The following is a 17,324-nucleotide window of genomic DNA, read 5'->3' on the forward strand; positions in this document are numbered from 1 at the left end:
AGCTTTAAGGTCTCTTCCAGCCCAAACCATTCTGGGATTTGGAGTCCACACCTGATTCAGAATCTGGTGAAAACGTCAGACTCCCACAAATTCAAATGGTGCTTTTACTCAGGCAGATCTCGGTGCTAATATTCCCCCCAGTTTTTAAGATGGCATGTGATATTAATACTGGAGGAATGCACTGCAGGATTTGTTGGCTTCACTTGGAATTCCAAGCTCTGCCTTTAACCTGCTCAACTCTGAATATTTTGGAGCTGCGAGTCTGAGCCACCATCTCTCTCCTCTGTCACTGGGCCATCCATGAGATGCTCACTGGGAATGGGATGTCTGTGGAGAACCTGCCTCTCCCAGGCCCTGAGCATCTGGAATCAGCCCCTCAGCTTGGACCCTTTGTGCCCCACTGTCAAACTTTCATCCAATTTGCAAATCCTGCCAGGAAAGCTGTGAGCTGGGCTGGGCATATTTATGCCTTTTGTGTGCTTTGTGTCTTTTTTACATGACTTTTGGAGTTAGGAGATGAGGCAGCTTTGTGTGTTGGCTGCACCAGCCTTTAGCCATAAGGGCTAAAGTTGGAAGCAAGCAAATCCTGCAGCAAAAATCTTGCATTTTAGTTCAATCAGGAACATGACTGGAATCTCTGGATCTGTTTTAAACATGAATAAGTATAAACTGTGTGGAAATGATCACATGTATAATGTTTAGAGACACACATAGTGCAAACACTCCCATTCCTGGATTTCTAATCTAAAATTCTAGCAGAGGTGCAGGCCCAGCAATGTCACCTGTGCAAACAGCTGTATAGAAATTTAGAACTGCTTTTTTTATTTTTCTGTCACTTTGTTTGAATCTGGTAGAAAGAATCCATTGACTCCCAGGAATGCATTTACCACAGCATGACAGCCACAGAGAGAGATGATTTTAGCTGCTTTTAAAGAAGGAAAACGAGAAGATTTTCCAGTTAGCTCGTAGATGTCAAGGTTGTGATCCTACTCGTGATTATTAAAAAAGGCAAGAAAATGTTTTGCTGATAAAAGTGGTGATATTTCATTGCCTTTTTTAATTACCAATAGTTTAAAAGCTACAAAAATAGAACTTATTTTTCCCTTCATTTCTTTCTATTTACTTCAATTTATAGCTTCATTTGTCAAAGTTCTGGTCTGGTGAGAACTTAATTTCACATGAGTGTGTTACATTTGTGAATAAACCAACTGAATTCCTCACTCCTTCACCAGCTTGGCTTTACATATTTTTTTAAACTTTACTAAAAGAAATGTGATGTAACTCCTTAATAATTAAGGCTTTGTGAATTTAAAACAAAACTTTCTGTGATATTTTAAATTTAATATTTGGGGCTTAGTAGATTTTACTATTTAAATATAGTTTAAAGCAGGTTTTTGAGGAATGTATGTAAATAGACTCCTTGAGGGCTGTTAATGCAGACAGTTGCAGTCCTGTGTTCACATATTGTGAGCAGAGGTAGAAAATTAAATTATTCATCTCCTTTTTTTCTTCTTGGTAAAGGGAAGTATAGAACACAAGCTTAAGGGATAAATGACTTAGAAAAAGACCGAGTCTGCTTTTAGTGCAGTGCACGGCCAAACAAGTGGGATTTTTCATCTTAATTGACTAAAACTTGAATTTAAAAGCTCAAATTTGACCACCTGAGCGTGGCTGTGCTGCCAGATGTCCAGACTTGGGAGACTGGAGTTGCAAAATCCCTCGTCGGAGCCGAGGAGCCCTCCCGCGGAGGTGGCCAAGCTCTACTCAGACATTTGTCTCTAATCCCGCATTTTAAAGCCGACCTTTCTGTGCTCTTCTTACTCAAAGCTCCCGTGCCTTGTTAAATGTTTGTCACTCCAGACAGGAGGTGGCTGCATCTCAATGATGCTCAAGTGCCCCCTACATCACCTGCTCACCGGCTCATTAAGCTTGCAAAGCCTTTGGGATTTGGATACACAAACCCTTCCATTCAGGTGGGGTTGCCCAGTCCCTCCTGCTTCCTGTTTGTGTTTAGCAGGACAAAAAGCAGGTGAGAACTTGCCTCAGAGCTGCTGCACCTGTGCAGGAGTTGTTTGGGCAGGTTTCTTACCAAAATAAAACTTGTCTTCCTGCAGGGCTTCTCTGCCTCCCTGTCCACCCCAAGTTGTTTTCAAATTTTCTAGCCAAGTTTTGCCAGTAGGACTGAGTTTGGAAGAAGCTGATTTCCTGGGTTTTTGGGAGAAAGAGGTGATTGCAAGAAAAAAAGAGATCCCACATGTCCTAAATCAGAAAAAATAACTTTGCCTTCAGTGAACCCTTGGGATCAGAAAAACTGTGAGAAGAAAATGTTCCCCTTAACACCCTGACCTGGGGAAATCTCAATGAACACACACAGCTGTGGGACACAGATTCGTGGGAAATCATGTTTTATTTTGGTGCGTGAGGAACTGTGTTTAAAAATGACGGGGAAAGGCAATTTGTGGGGGCAGGTGTGCTTTCACTCTGTTCACAGAATCACAGAACCATTTGGGTTGCAAAAGACCTCCAAGATCATCAAGTACAATCTGTGACCCATCATGACTTTGTCACCAGCCCAGAGCACTGGGTGCCACATTCAGGCACCTTGGACACCTTGAGGAATGGGGACTCCAAACCTCCCTGGGCAGCCCCTTCCAAGGCCTGACCACCCTTTCTTTTAAGAAATTATTCCTAATATCCAACCTGACCCTCCCCTGGTACAACTTGTGGCCATTTCCTCTCATCCTGTCCCTTGTTCCCTGGGAGCAAACCTTGACCCCCCCCCCCCCCCGGCTGCCCCCTCCTGTCAGGGAGTTGTGCAGAGCCACAACTTTGTTGTGCAGAGCCTCCTTTGCTCCAGGCTGAGCCCCCCCAGCTCCCTCAGCTGCTCCTGGGGCTCCAGATCCTTCCCCATCTCCATTCCCTTCCCTGGACATGCTCCAGCCCCTCCAGGTCTCTCTTGCAGTGAGGGGCCCAGAACTGGACACAGGATTCAAGGTGCAGCTTCACCAGTGCCCAGCACACAGGGAAAGGTCATGCTGGTGAAGGTCCTGAGTAACTCCTCCTCATTCTTCTTCCAGTACTGCCTGTCAGGACATCCAACCTTGCCATGCAACGTGCTCAAGTTCAAATCCACCACCATCATGCTGGACTGTGGGCTGGATATGACGTCTACCCTCAATTTCCTCCCGCTGCCTCTGGTCCAGAGGTGAGTTCTGTGGCCTGTCAGCACTTAGTCTGCCTCTTCTTGGGTTGCAGTTGGAGTGCTCTGCCTGAAATGGTGTATTGGAAGGAGGGGGGGGATGGGTACAAATGAACAGCATCATCTGATATCATAAATAGACTTTGTTCACTTAAAAATTCTCTTTATCAAAATAACGTCCTTTGGCTCAGTAGACGGAAGACATTTTATGGATTTATTGATTGGTTTTTCTAGATAATTTATTCTAAGCTTCAGTAAAGTATTGCTGCAACTGCTCAGCACAAGTGAGGTCACATATCTGTCATCTTTCTGGCTTCTTCATGCAAGATGAGATAAATGGGTAACTGAGATGGAGTGCGTGGAGCCCAGCAGGTCCTGTTTAACCACCATCTTCTCAGGCTGTTCTTCAGAGCACAGACTAATGCAAAGAAAAATGGCACTTAGCAGCCCTTGTTAGTTGCCTGCGTGGCATAATTGTTCCCATTTAAAAGTTAAATAAATAAAAGGGCAGTGCAGCTGGGCACGGGATTGGAACAGCAGAGAAATCAAAACAGAGTCTAGAACAGAATCCAGAGATCGAGACTCTCCTTTCTGTGCCCTACTACAAAGTTGTACTTCCCCAGGTTTTTAGACTAATCTGGATATTCAGTTAGGGTGACATGACTTGTGTAAATGGAATAAATGGCAAAAGTTAGCAGCTGGAAAGGTGGGAATGAGTCACTGTTAGTGATGCAAAGCAGTAGGAGTTTTCTCAAAAGCCGTTTAGTAACTTTGATCCACGAAGAAACAAGTGAGGAACATTCTGGGTTCAGGGAAGGCTTCATTGAGCAGGGGAAATACGATTGGGAAAGGGAGTTTCCTAATTGACCTAGTGAGGTTAAAGCAGTTTGTCTAGCACTTCCTATGATTTGTTATTTTTTGGAGAGGAGAGGAAAGGACAATGTGTGCATTGTTCTGCAAGAATGTGGAGTTCAGGATCTGCTGTAGAGAGGCAACAGATGCCCTCAGAGGGATCAGTGTAAAAGTTAATTTCAGTCCCATTCCATAGTGTAATTGCTGACTGCAACAATTGATGCAGTAATATATTTTGAACATATGCAGCAAATTTTGGAAATCCAGGTACAGACAGAATTGCCTCGCATTTGCTTTCTCCCAACCCTCCCCCCCCCAAAGAAAAGGAAATTGAGAGAGGAACAAGTAGCAAAATGAGGTGATTGAACAAAGGCTTAAGAGGTTCTTCAGAGCGGCAGGAATCAGCCTTCCCCTGGGATATGGCAGCCTTGTCTGCTGATAGCAGACCCTGGGAATGAACAGCCAAATTGCAGGTCACAACCTGGAATTCCCCAAGCACCTCCAGAATGTCGGCACTAAAGCGGCTCGAACTCAGTGAGGAAGGATGTCAGATTTGACCCCTGATGGCCCAGTGGAATCAGAGCAAACACTTGGATTTAAATTAAATCAATCTTGTCAGTTAGGTGACTGAACACCCCTTAGAGCAAGGATTGGTCTGAGCACATGGACTTGGGCAAGTAATTGATCTCCTCTACAAACTAGGTGTCCTGGCAGAGAGTTGTGGAAATAAGTCAGAAATGTGAGGAGGAATGTGGCTGCCACTGGAAAGTCCTTATCTCTGTAGTACTCATAGTTGTACCATTAGAGATTAGGAGTCCATTACCATGATGTCCAAACACCTCTGAAATTCAAATGTGTGTTATCAACATAACATGGGGTGACAGAGAACTGACATTGTCATCAGTTGCCAGGTAAGGTGACAGGAAGGACTGACTGCCTGAGGAATCTGAGCACAGCTCTGTCACATCTGAGGTTCTCCCCAGCTGTGTTCTCTCAGAACCGGATGTGCTAACTGGAGATGGACCTGAGTGAGACCTTAACCTGAGAGGAGCCATGCTTTTCACTGCTGTCTTTAATCCAGAGATCCCAGCAGGATCCATGAACCCCTTGCATTCTGCAAATCTCGCTATGTGGTCTGCAAAGTTGCCCAAAGGTGTGATATTAGAGAGGATCTTTGCCACACAGCTCAGTCCTGTGTCATACCTGGCATGGGACCCTCCTTGAGCAAACATTTTGAGAGCCTGTGCTTTAATCTATAAGAGAGGAAAGTGCTGCAGTGTTTGTGGCATTAAAGGGACTGGACATTTTTTAGAGTTCTTTGCTCTTCAAAAAAATGCCACTGCAATGGTATTTAGATACCTCCTTGCCCTGGAAATGGCAGTCCCTATTCTCACCAGCCCATGGAGCACGTGCAGAGCACCTGCAGCTGCCCAACTCTTTATGCTCCTGTACTGTAAAGGAGGTTTGTCAACTGGAGTTTTCTCCCCTGTACCAAAGTCAAATGCAAAACGGTAAAATGAACATGTGGGAAGCTCTTAACCTTTCCTGTCTAGCCATGACACACTTGCTCACATTATTTATGGGATAGTTCCAGCTATTTTGGATTAATCAATCACTCTATTACAATGTCAAAACTATGTCAGGAGGAACTGTGTTGCTTCTTGGCTTCAAGGTAAAGAGTCCTTTCTGTCCTGTGTTGTTTTTCTGCTTTCAGCCACACACAAGACACACCTGCTCATTTTGCTTCCCCTGACTCTTCACTCCTCAGTGGATGCCAGTTTAGTACAAGTTCAGTGCTCTTTCATCATGAATAAAGCAAAACCTTTACTAGGTTAAATTATGGGGAGTAGAACAAGTAAAGTTTATTCTGCTCTGCCTCGTGCTGCTGAAACCGTAGATGGATCCAGGCATTTGCAAGGCACAAGCCAGACTGACCTGATCTTGTGCTGGCATTGAGACACTGGACTGCAGCCCTCCAGGTGTCCTTTCCAGCCAAGGTTCCTGTCCTCTCCTCCTGTATCTGTCAGTTGTTGCATATCAGAGTGGTTTGTTCTTGCTTTTTCCATAACTCTTGTAGTCTAACTGCGCCAATTCTACTCAGCCCCCCTCAGTCTCCAAATTACTGCTCCTAAATTGTGCTTTTGAACATGTCACTGGGGAGCACATATAGCCACTTCATCTTTTCTATCATCAGACTTCTTCAAACTTGCTCTTTATCCTCAAAAGGGAATTGCACATGTCTGGCACAGCTTCTCCATGACAGACCCTTCTGCTCTCACCTCTTACCTTCTGTCTTCATTGCTTGAGTCTTGGATTTCCCCTTTTTCCTTCCTTGTGACTTACTTGGATGTCAGAATTTGTTCTTTTATACTGCTGTGAGTCTGAACACAGCATTCCTCTGAGCCCTTGAATCACTTCCTATTTTCAAGATGTTGAATTTGAAAGCCCTTTAAGGATATAAACTGTAGAGCTTAGTGCACAGCACTTGCAAAATGCATTGCAACCAGGTTCTGTGTGCAAATCTGAGGTTGTTGCAGGGTTTGGTTCCAGGTGGGTTCAATTGTCTTGTTTACTCATTTTTTTGTTTTGATTTGTGTAGAGAGGCTTCAGTCTGGGCAGGCAGTGGTATTAGAGCTAAGCTGTCGGCTCACACAAAAACCAGATGTTACTGTGAAATATAAATAAGTCTCTCGTTTATGGTAGCAACAAATGCTGCAGCCATTACTGCTCTAAACTCAGGATTGCATTGTCCACCTTTAAATTCCTTTATTAGCGTTTGAAACAATGAAAAAAGGGGCTCTGCTGTTGCTTAGAACTTGCAGTTCACCACAAAGCCTCCTTGCCCCTGTGTCCTGTACAGCTGTTGGTGTGGGTCTTCAGGGTGACACCCGGGCACGAAACCATGGTTTATGTGGATATGAAATCCCAACCTGTGTCTATAAATGACATAGTCCAGAGCATCAGTCTTTCCCTGCCACTGCTAATGGGAATATTTGTCTGTTGTTCTCTGTCCCAAAACAGTTTTATGATGCTTTTGTGTTGTTTCGAGCACAGAGTTTGTTGCTGCCCTAACTTCTGTTTATTCATCCAGTTTCACCACAGGGAACTCAGCAGCACTGAGCCTTTTTGGAATCCTCACCATAAATGACTAAAATTTCCCTGCATGCCTCATCCTCTTATTTCTTTTTACTTATAAGTGTCATAATCATGATTTGTAAAAGTCATTTTGGTGAACACTTAACCACAGTGAAACTGTCTGTCTGTTTTATTGGGACTGTTACTTCCCTGAGACAGAAATGGTGTTCTCTGCCTGTATGACACCAAGTAGAAGGTCTGTGCTTAGCCACTGATAATAATTCAGTTCATATTGCAATAATTTTTCATCTTTCTTTCCGCAGCCCCAGGCTGTCCAAACTTCCCAGTTGGGTTTTGAAAGATGGAAGCACGTTTCTGGACAAGGTACTGTGGTGGTGGTTGGAATTTTCTTGCCATGCAAAAAGCTACCTGCCAGGTTGGGAGCTTGTGCTGCAGGAGCAGTGTTCCACGCTGACTCATCCCAAAGGTTTCTCTGTGTACCTTTACCAGCCAGGATGTCCTTGCAGAGCAGAACATTTTGAAACAAAATGCTAATAGCAACTCTCAGGCTTCAGAGGTAGCCTAGATTATAAAAAAATCCTCTTAAAATGCACAAGTCATCAGTGTGAATATTTTTGTATTTCATGGAGCTCCATAAATAATAGTGCTTTGCCTTCTTAGTGTGCCTTTTATTCCACAGTCTCACTTTTCTGACACTGAGGCTTCAGAGCATGCCTGTAAATGAGGTTGGTATCGTACCCTTTTTCAGGCAGAACTATGAGAAAGGCAATGCTTTGCCTATGGGAGGTCTCTCAGAGAGGAAAAGCATGGCTTTGGCCTCTTAAATCAACATGTGTTCTGCTGCTAGACATAGCAGGGAGGATATTATCTCCAGCCTCCTAATTCTAAGACACAGAACTTCCTCAGTGACATGAGAGACACAGAATTGCTCTTTTTTCCCCCCTCTTTTCATTACATCAGTTTTGGAGGCAGAATTTATCTGAGGCTTCAACCAAAACTTGGCACTGCAGCATCCAGCTTGATCTGCCACAGGGGAACAATGAACACAAAAATATGTCAGATGTTAGTAAAATAGGCAGATACATTTCAAATGTGGGCAGCAATAGGTACCAGTGGAGAAAATGCTTAATAGACTGTTCTCTGACTATGTGAACATTAAAGGAAACAGTGATAATAGTTGCTTTTGTAGGGGCTTTGAGGTGGACAAAATGGATTGATCTGATTTTTACAGACAAGGGAGCTGAAGATCATAGATTAAAGACCTGATTTTTCTTCTCATTGGAGACGAAAGAAACTGTGCAGGCAGCATTTCTGTTGGTAAAATAGTAACAGCTCTATTCAGAGCACTTGCTAACTGGCAGTCACAGGGCTGCAGAGGCTCAGGGGCAGCAATGGAGTTGCTCAGTTTGAATTCCCTGGAATTTGTGTCTCCTGAACCCCAGCTTTGGTGTCAGAGCTTTGGGCTCCAAAGAATGGACAGACTGTCACCATAGTTTTACTTGGAATGTATTGAAATTTCTGGGATGCTGTTGCTGCAGTGTGTGCTCAGGAGAAACCTCCAAACTCACCCAGTGGCAGTAGAAATAGTGTTAAAAATTCAAAGGCAGCATCTCTTAACTTCACCTTGACCACTGTAAGTGCTTGGAATGGTAAATTCTTTGACCCATGCTGGAAAAAGGCAAGGGAAGGAGTCAAAGGGGGGTGTTTTATCATGTGGGGTGGACATTCCTGTTACAGCACTCAGTTGTAAAACTTCAGTCCTGGAGAGGCATTGAAATGTGCTGCGATCTACTTTTAATCATTTTGAACTCCCTTGAGATGAGGTTAGGAGACTTCTGCCACTAGATGTAATTGCTCATTCGTTATTAGTTGGCAGGTGCACTGTAATTATTAAGAATTGGATCCAATCTTTAATTCTGTCAGTCTGAAGCTGGCTGAGACCACTCGCTTTGGGACAGAAGAGAAGGTAGGGTGGGTGGTAGGGAGCCTGTGAGTTGTGCTAGCAGTAGAGTTGGGAATATTTTTGTTGCATATATAACCCTGAAGAATGTGACTTTTCATGTGACAAAAGTTTTTGATGTTAGCCTTGAAAAAGAGAAAGAAAATAGGAGATAGAGATTAAAAAAAAGTGCCCTGTAAAGATTAGATCCTCAAAAGCTGTTTCATCAAATGCTCCGAGATGGGCTAAAAATTGTATTTTGGTCCTAAAAAGACAGAAAAGGTTGGATGTTATTTGGAACCAAAACTAAATTCCAAACTTGCCTTCCTGGTGATTGCCAGGGCTCTTTCCTTACCTACCAGAGGCTGCTTCTCTGCCCTTCCCAATGAGGATCTGATCTTTTCAAGTACCAAGCATCTGGCATGAAAGGAATTTCAGCAGATCTGCCTGCACCAAATTGTGTCTAGAAGGGGGATAAATGTTGTGTAGTAACGGGCTGGAAATTACCTGTGATAAAGAAAATGCCTGGAAAATCCAAAATGTGCTGGCTTGGAGTAACACCATGTTGTATTTTTGTGTCTCCTGTGTTGGTGTGGCTTTTTACAGGAGCTAAAGGAGTGCTCTGGCCATGTGTTTGTAGACTCTGTGCCTGAGTTCTGCTTACCAGAGGTGAGTTTGTTCAAAGCCTTACTGCAAAATCCGACTCCATTCAATCACATGGGAGAAACTTGCTAAATTATTATTATTATTAGCCTCCTGCTAATTTATTAATACCCAGTAAGTAATACTGCTAAAACTCTGTGTGGTTAAGGTGCCTCCAGGATCTATGACACTGAAAGGATGGAAACAACCCTTCTCAACAGTGGTTTTGGGAGACATGGAAGGTCTCCTTGAGCAAATCAATGTCTCACACAAGAATAAGACTTAACTTTCCTTTTTTATGGGCTTTCCAAAGGCAACCTGACTGAGCTGGGCTGACTGGCAGGATCCATGTGCTGATCTAGATAAGGGCAGGGAATGAAGGCAAGGAAAGCTGCTTGTCTCCAACGACAGAGGCAGGACATGCCCAGTGGAGCTCCCTGGGGAGCCAACTGTGGTTAGGCCAGGTTGGATTCTGCTGGCCTGCACTTCTGCCAGCAGCACTTTCAGGTTAAAAACTTTTACTGCCTCTTTGAGGGAAGAACTGTGCCTTCATATCCATGGGCATGGCTGCAAGTGGCTGCTCAAGCTGGTTTTTACTGGAATTTCTGGATTTAAAAAAAGCAAGCAAGACTGTTGAAGATGTTTGGATTACCTGGGGTTACCTGACTGATCAGGGGAATGCTGTAGGAGAACTGAAGATGTAAAAAGCTGAGCAGAGAGAGGTGGGCATGAATTATGGAGAGTAGCATGGGAATAATATCCCCTTTCCTCAGTGTGTTCAGAGTGTGATAACATCAGTTCTTTCATTTCATGGTGGGATGTTTTCTCTGGCTTTCAAAGACAGACACAGTTTCTTTTGGGCAGCAATTTTTTTTTCCCTTTCTGTCTGCCCTTGTAGACAGGAAGCACAAAACACTCCTGGAAAGTTCTTTTCAGCTTGCTGAGAGTCTCGCAATATTGTTCCTCTGTGTGGATCCCATGGAACTCACCCCTGGCATCACTCTTGTCATCTTGATTCTTCCAAACAAGTTGTCAGCTCTGGTACTGGTTTTGGCACGTGATTCCCACAGATTATAACCATTCCAACCCAACTGGAATGGTCATAATCCAATCATAGCAAAAAAGACCAACCAAAAATCCTAATAATTCTGGGTTCTTGTGAGCCTTTTGATTACTGTCCTGTGAAACTGAGGGATGTGGGAAGTATCCGTGTGTAGAAAGTGCCATTATGGCCCAGATCTTGAGAAGGACAGGCTTGATGTGCCGGATTCCCCTTGGAATGATAATCAGCTGGGGTTTAGGGTGCTTCAGCCAGGATTTCTGGTTACTTTGGGCTGGAAAATACCCACATGTGTAGCTCTAAATATGACAGGCAGGGAGTCACTGCTTCATTTTACCCCTGTTATCACTGCATGAAGCTGCTTCCCAGCAGCCCATCCTACAACCAGAAGATGGCAACCAACTGCACACGTCACCATTGCAGGGACTTTAAAAATGGCCTCTCAGATGTTTCCCAAAGTTCCCAACAGATGCCACATCTCCTCTGTGAGCACTAGAAGAGATCTGCTGTGATACCCAGCTCACACCTTGAGCTCACCTGTCTGCAGGAGATTCAGGAGTCATGGCCAGCTGAAAACAGAGTGGAAATGTTGCTGCTGTTTGGCAGCATGGGATAAAAGGGAGCTTGTGTGAAAGAGGCTTTTACTTTGTCTCCTTCCATGGCACTTCTTTTGAAGAAACTTGTCTGCAGAAGCAGTTAGCCGGTATTGCTTCCAGGAACACCGTTTCCAAAGCAAGCCAAGATTTGGATCTAATCCAGCAGCCACAAGGTGATAAGAGGCTGTCTCAGCAGCAGAGTACACTCACACATGTCAGAGTGCAGGGTGCAGCCCTCTCTTTGCTTGGCAACCTTCTGCTTTCTCACTTCACATTCAAGACACATTTTGAAGCCTCTTCAGCTCAAAGGCACTTTAGTGGGATCTCCACAAGCCCCAGGGAAGATTTTACTTTGTTTTTGACACCCTTTTCATCCTATTAGTAAATGCTTCTAGGGTGCTGAGATGTGGCATGCTTAAGGTTGGAAAGTGGTGATGCATATCCTCCTGATGGCTCTCCTGGGCTGGGATTCAGCTCAGGGTTGGAGCTCCTCTGCTCTGGAGCCAGGCTGGGAGAGCTGGGGATGCTCACCTGGTGAAGGATCCAGGGATACCTGAAAGACCCTTCCAGTGCCTAAAGGGGCTCCAGGAGAGCTGGAGAAGGACTTGGGACAAGAGATGTGGAAGGACAGGACACAGGGAATGGCTTCCCACTGCCAGAGGGCAGGGTTAGATGGGATATTGGGAAGGAATTCCTGGGTGTGAGGGTGGGGAGGCCCTGGCCCAGGGTGCCCAGAGAAGCTGTGGCTGCCCCTGGATCCCTGGCAGTGTCCTAGGCCAGGTTGGACAGGGCTTGGAGCAACCTGGGATAGTGGAAGGTGTCCCTGCCCAGGTGGGGCAGAACAAGTTGGTCTTTAAGGACCTTCCCATCCAAACCATTCCAGAATTTGATTCGGTGTGGTCTGGACGCAGCTGGAAGCCAAGGCATGGACAAACCAAGCCCTGGCAGGAACAGGCATCAGTGGATCCTTTGATACCTTGCAGGGAGTGTGTTCCTGCCTGGAAGCTCAGGAAAATAAAAGGTGCCCTGTCATGGATCTGAGGACGGTGTTTCACCTGCTGTTCTCAGCTCAGAGATCATGGCTCTGACATCAGCTGTGATCATGGATTGAAATCATGAGTGCTTAGCGAGGAGTTAAGCTGCTGGAGCACTGTGTCAGCCCTCTGCAAAGCAGAGTGACCTACTTTCTTGCCTTTTTTATTCAAATTGCTGGACCAAGCCTTGTAATCAGATAATATGTGCTTGATGAGTGTTGAATTCCATTAGCTGCTCTATAATGACTGAGTTAGAGGTCAGTAATCTTGTAAATTTCTGACTTGACACCATCTGTGTTACGGCATTACCAGTAAATATTTCTAATTAAAATTCTTTTAACAATGTGTGAAGTCTTCTTTCACTCTCAGAACTCTTGTCTAAACTGTCACATCAAAACAAATTGGGCCCACCCATCCATTTTGTTGTATCCTGTGAATGGGCTTCATCTCCTGCTGCAGAAAATGTGAATGATAAAGATGCCAAGCATTTACTTTGGGAAAAGATGAGGATTATTTTAAGCATATGAATAAATACAATCTTCATTCATCTCTCTCTTGGGGTACAGTATGATGTGCTGCATAAAAAATTATGAGACACCCTAAATCACTGCTGCAGAAGTTTTGGTGTCTCTTCCTCCCTAAGGAGTTGCACACATCAATTCTTGGATAAAAGTAAAATAATCATGGATCTCATAAGAGCAGCCATTTCATCACCTGAAAGACAGAGAAGCCCAGGACATGGTTTCCTTTCCAGGTTGGAGAAGGGAATCATTTTAGGGGGCTTTTAAAATAAATCTTGTCATTTAAAGGCAACATTAATCTTTGCCACAGCTGAGACATGCTTTTATAAACCAGTTACATTCCTGCAATATAAAGTAAAAAAGAATAAGAAGTTTTTCTGCCATTGCTTAAACTGCATGAAAGGGTTACAAGTTGCTTATCTCTCCCCTCTGTTTTCAGACTGAACTGCTTGACCTCTCCACGGTGGATGTAATCTTGATCTCCAACTATCACTGCATGATGGCACTGCCCTACATCACAGAGTACACAGGATTCACTGGAACAGTTTATGCCACCGAGCCCACTGTTCAAATTGGCAGGTAAAAAGCCCCTTCATATTCTCTGCTCCTCTTTCATCACTGCTGAGGAGAAGGTGTAAAGGACAATGTGGGGAGAGGAGTGGTGTCTAATGTTCCGAAGAGGCTTTTAGGCAGGAGCTGAAAGCCAGCCAAGTCCTTAGTGCTGCAAATGTGTTAACTCCATGTTTCCCAACCTCTGGAACCATCAACATTTCCAGCAGGTGCTTTGTGTTGAGTCCAGGCTGTAGATGCAGGACAGTGGAACTTGAGTGGGTTGACACACCTTGAGCAGTAATTGCCCTATAGGCAACTTCAGACCTTCAAAACCCATGGATCAAAGAGCTCTCCTGATCCTCTCTGCTCCCTGTAAACAAAAGGAGTCTTTCCAATCAGAAAAAAACCCAAAACCTGGACTTGTTGCCTAAAGAAGCTGTGGCTGCCCCATCCCTGGAAGTGTTCAAGGCCACGTTGGACAGGACTTAGAGCAACTGTCTCTAGTGGAAGGTGCCTGTACCCATGTCAGGGGTTGGAACTAAATGGTCTTTCAGATCCCTTCTAACCCAAACCATTCCAGGATTTTATGATTCCCTATAATCACACTTCCCTTCACTCCACGGAAAGGAATCCAAGCTGACTTCATCTCAAATGACTGTTGAGCTACATGAGCTCTGCACTCCAGAGAGAAGCACTAAGAAAAATAGCAGAAATAGAAGACTGAGGTAGAAAATCTAACACCTGACAGTGCAGTCGAAGCCAGAATAGTCATCAAATGTGCCAGTCTGTTTTTACAAAATTGTCTTGTTGACTGGATGGGTGAGCACCAAACACTGCAGGTTTGTCCCTTGATGAGGCCTGACTGGACTTGTGCTCTGTTCCTTTCTCATGCAGAGCAGCTGCCACATTCAGTAATTAGGAGCCAGATTAGGCCCTGCTATCTGCACTATTCTGTAAGCACTTTAGGGCAGGAATCTTTGTCCACGGAAGGTTGTGTGCAAACTTCCCCTGCCAGAGTAATTCCCCCACTGTGTGAAAGCAAACAGAAACTGAAGGCCCTTGTAGGTGAAAGGAATCCTGTAAATATGAATGAGTAGTGGACCTCTGGGCTTTGCTGGTCCAGAGCTGGAGATAACAAGCAGAGTCTTGTGGGAGAGTGCACTGGTGTGGTTCTCACCATCCCAAGTCATTCCAGATGCTGTCCTTCTGCTCCTACCTTCAAGGGAAAGCCTGCACACAATCACAAATGCTGTTTAGTTTGCAGTTTAATCTGCAGTGACAATTTCTAATGCTTGACACCTTTTCCTGTCTCAAATATGCGTTGGTAGATGAGGAGAGTTCACTCTGACAACATGCTTGGCTTCCCCTAAGTGATAAACAGGCATCAGCTGAGGAGTTTGTGTTGTGTATTTTGTCTCATTCCATATCACAAACAGTCAGTAATGAGGAAATTATCTTGCACTTTCCAAATAGCCCATAACCCAGTGGGCCAGCTCCTCCTCTGTTGCAAGCAGGCAGATGGAATTGGAAACACTCCGTGGAGAAACAGGGGTAGTGCTGGAAATGGCCTCTGTGGGAAGAACCCCTCCTTCAAACTGCCTGAGAGTGTTACAATTTCTGTGGTATTTTGGAAAGATTTGGGCCAAAGTTCTCTCCTGTGTGAGAGAGGAGGCAGTGCTAATTTAGGTTTATGTTTTCAGGCTCCTCATGGAAGAACTGGTGAATTCCATTGAACGCGTGCCAAAGGCTCAGTCTGCCTCCATGTGGAAGAACAAGGAGGTACAAAGGTAAGGAGCAAGTCCCAGGAAAGGTGACTGTCCTAAAGCACCAAAGTTTGGGATTCACTGTAAGGATGGCTCAGCTCCCACCATTTGAGATTTGCTGCTGTGACTCCTTAGGTCGATAATTTCTTTAATCATTTGCACACTATTGGTTTTCCAACCTCACAAATTCGTTTCTTGGAGAAACACTTGGGAACAGCAAAGCCTCCCCTGCTCTCGCCCCACACACTTCAGCTCCATAATGGAAGATAAAACCAGCAGATTTTGGTATTAATATCCTAAAAGGTTGTTGAAATTATTAGACTATTTAATGATATTGCATTGGAATAATTTAAATGGTATTTCCATGTTTGCTGGCATACTAAGAAAGCTGAGACACAGCTGTTGGAGGTCACTGGCGTTACCTTTCTTCCCATCTTCTTTTACACCTGCACAGCAGAGGTGGGGTTTCTGGCTTTCCAAGGCTTAAAAACAAACTAAAATCTGAATTTAAAAGGTTATTTGGCAGCACTGTGTCCATTATTCCAGCTGTACATCAAAACAAGATGTTCAGAATTTTTGAAAGCCTATGGAATCTAAAAATTATCCATACAGTTTATTAATGGCAGCTGATGCTTTCCTTGGGAATAAAAACAGTCTTAGGTGCACAACATGTTCCTTGGAGGAGACAGTTTCGTTTTTAGCACATTTTAAAGATAGAGTTGGTTGATTAATAAGTTATTTTTAAAAGCTGCTTTGTGCATTTTTAATTGATCTCCCATTTTATACTAATTCTTAAGATGGCTTGATTTAGAAGTTTCCTAAAAGTGAATTATTTCTTACATTAGAACAGCAGCCTTGATATTTTCCAATATTACAAAGCAAAGAAATTAAAAATCCAAACTGCCATGGTTTTAGCTGTATATTGAGTTTCCCTGCTGAATTTAGGAGCAGTCTTTACACTGTAACTCTCATGCTTCTGAAGAAGGCAGGTAGAACTCGGATGTAAAGCAAAACTAAATACAATAAAGTTTAGCAGGATTTTAAGAATAGTGGGGGTTTTAAATGTTGGGGTCCACTGGCCTGCCCAGAGCCACTGCTGAAGCTCCCAGTTTGTGAAGAGAGAGGACTGGAGCCATTATTCCTGTCACACCAGGCGTGTTTTGTATGCATGGTTTAAAGGAGGATCATATATCTTGCAGCTCATATAATGTCACTTTCCTGGTGGTCGTATTTTAGGAAAAGTGCTGCCTGGCACTTTGCATGCTGCTGATTATTCCAGAGGGGAACACAGAGAGGGAATCTTTGTTCTCATTCAGCTGCTGTAGAAGGCTGGAGCCTTTTTTTTCCTTGAAGTGGTTTTTAAAATACATGTTCCTCTCTCCTGTTGCTGGGGAGGTCCCCCAGAATTCATAGTTCCATCAAGCAGCTGTTGTAAAGGGGTAGCTGGGAGGTAGGAGGTACTAAACATCTGTTTAATAAAACAAATTTGTGTATTAAAAACTCTGCTGGTATGAACCAGTGTTGTCTTTGAGCTGGAACAAGGGGACAAATGTGAACTCCACCTCTGCCCCACCCGTGCTCTGAGTTTCCCTGTTCACCTCCCTGTACCTCTGTAAAACAGAGCTCCCATCCAGCACAGAGGGCACACGGGGACTTTAATTAATGTTTGCAAAGTGTTTTGAGATGCCTGGTGACAAGTGTCACGCAGGAGTGAATGGAACTGATTATTAGAGCATGTGAGCAAACATCCACTGATCCACAAATTAGCACCTGGCTAATGGCACATGCAGGATTGGACTGACATCCGTTAGTTAAGAAAATGTGATCTTGATGAATTGGAGTTTTTTTCTTACTTGGCTGTTGCTAGAACAGAATACTTATTACTTCTGAGTCTAACTTTAATTTTTCAGGCTGATCAATCCCCATTACTGCTTTACAATTCAGCTGGTTCTACTCCAAACAGTTAGTATAAAACACAAAGTATTATCATCTTCATTAGATAAAGCACTGGAGCATTTTAAATGCAAATACTGTATAAAATATAATAAGTTCATTATAGTGGTTTACATT

At 44.0% G+C, this 17,324-nt stretch overlaps 1 protein-coding gene across 1 annotated transcript in view; it reads left to right on the forward strand.

Moving 5' to 3' along the window:
* INTS9 (integrator complex subunit 9) overlaps positions 1–17,324 on the forward strand; it is a 60,998-nt gene that overhangs the window by 1,570 nt on the left and 42,104 nt on the right. Inside the window, exons 2-6 of the mRNA XM_069011863.1 lie at positions 3,078–3,205; positions 7,450–7,510; positions 9,693–9,755; positions 13,379–13,518; positions 15,192–15,278. Coding sequence (XP_068867964.1) covers positions 3,078–3,205; positions 7,450–7,510; positions 9,693–9,755; positions 13,379–13,518; positions 15,192–15,278 — 479 coding nt within the window. The remainder of the gene's footprint in view (positions 1–3,077; positions 3,206–7,449; positions 7,511–9,692; positions 9,756–13,378; positions 13,519–15,191; positions 15,279–17,324) is intronic.

The sequence above is a fragment of the Aphelocoma coerulescens genome, chromosome 3 (genome assembly GCF_041296385.1).
Source record: "Aphelocoma coerulescens isolate FSJ_1873_10779 chromosome 3, UR_Acoe_1.0, whole genome shotgun sequence".
NCBI lineage: Eukaryota > Metazoa > Chordata > Aves > Passeriformes > Corvidae > Aphelocoma > Aphelocoma coerulescens.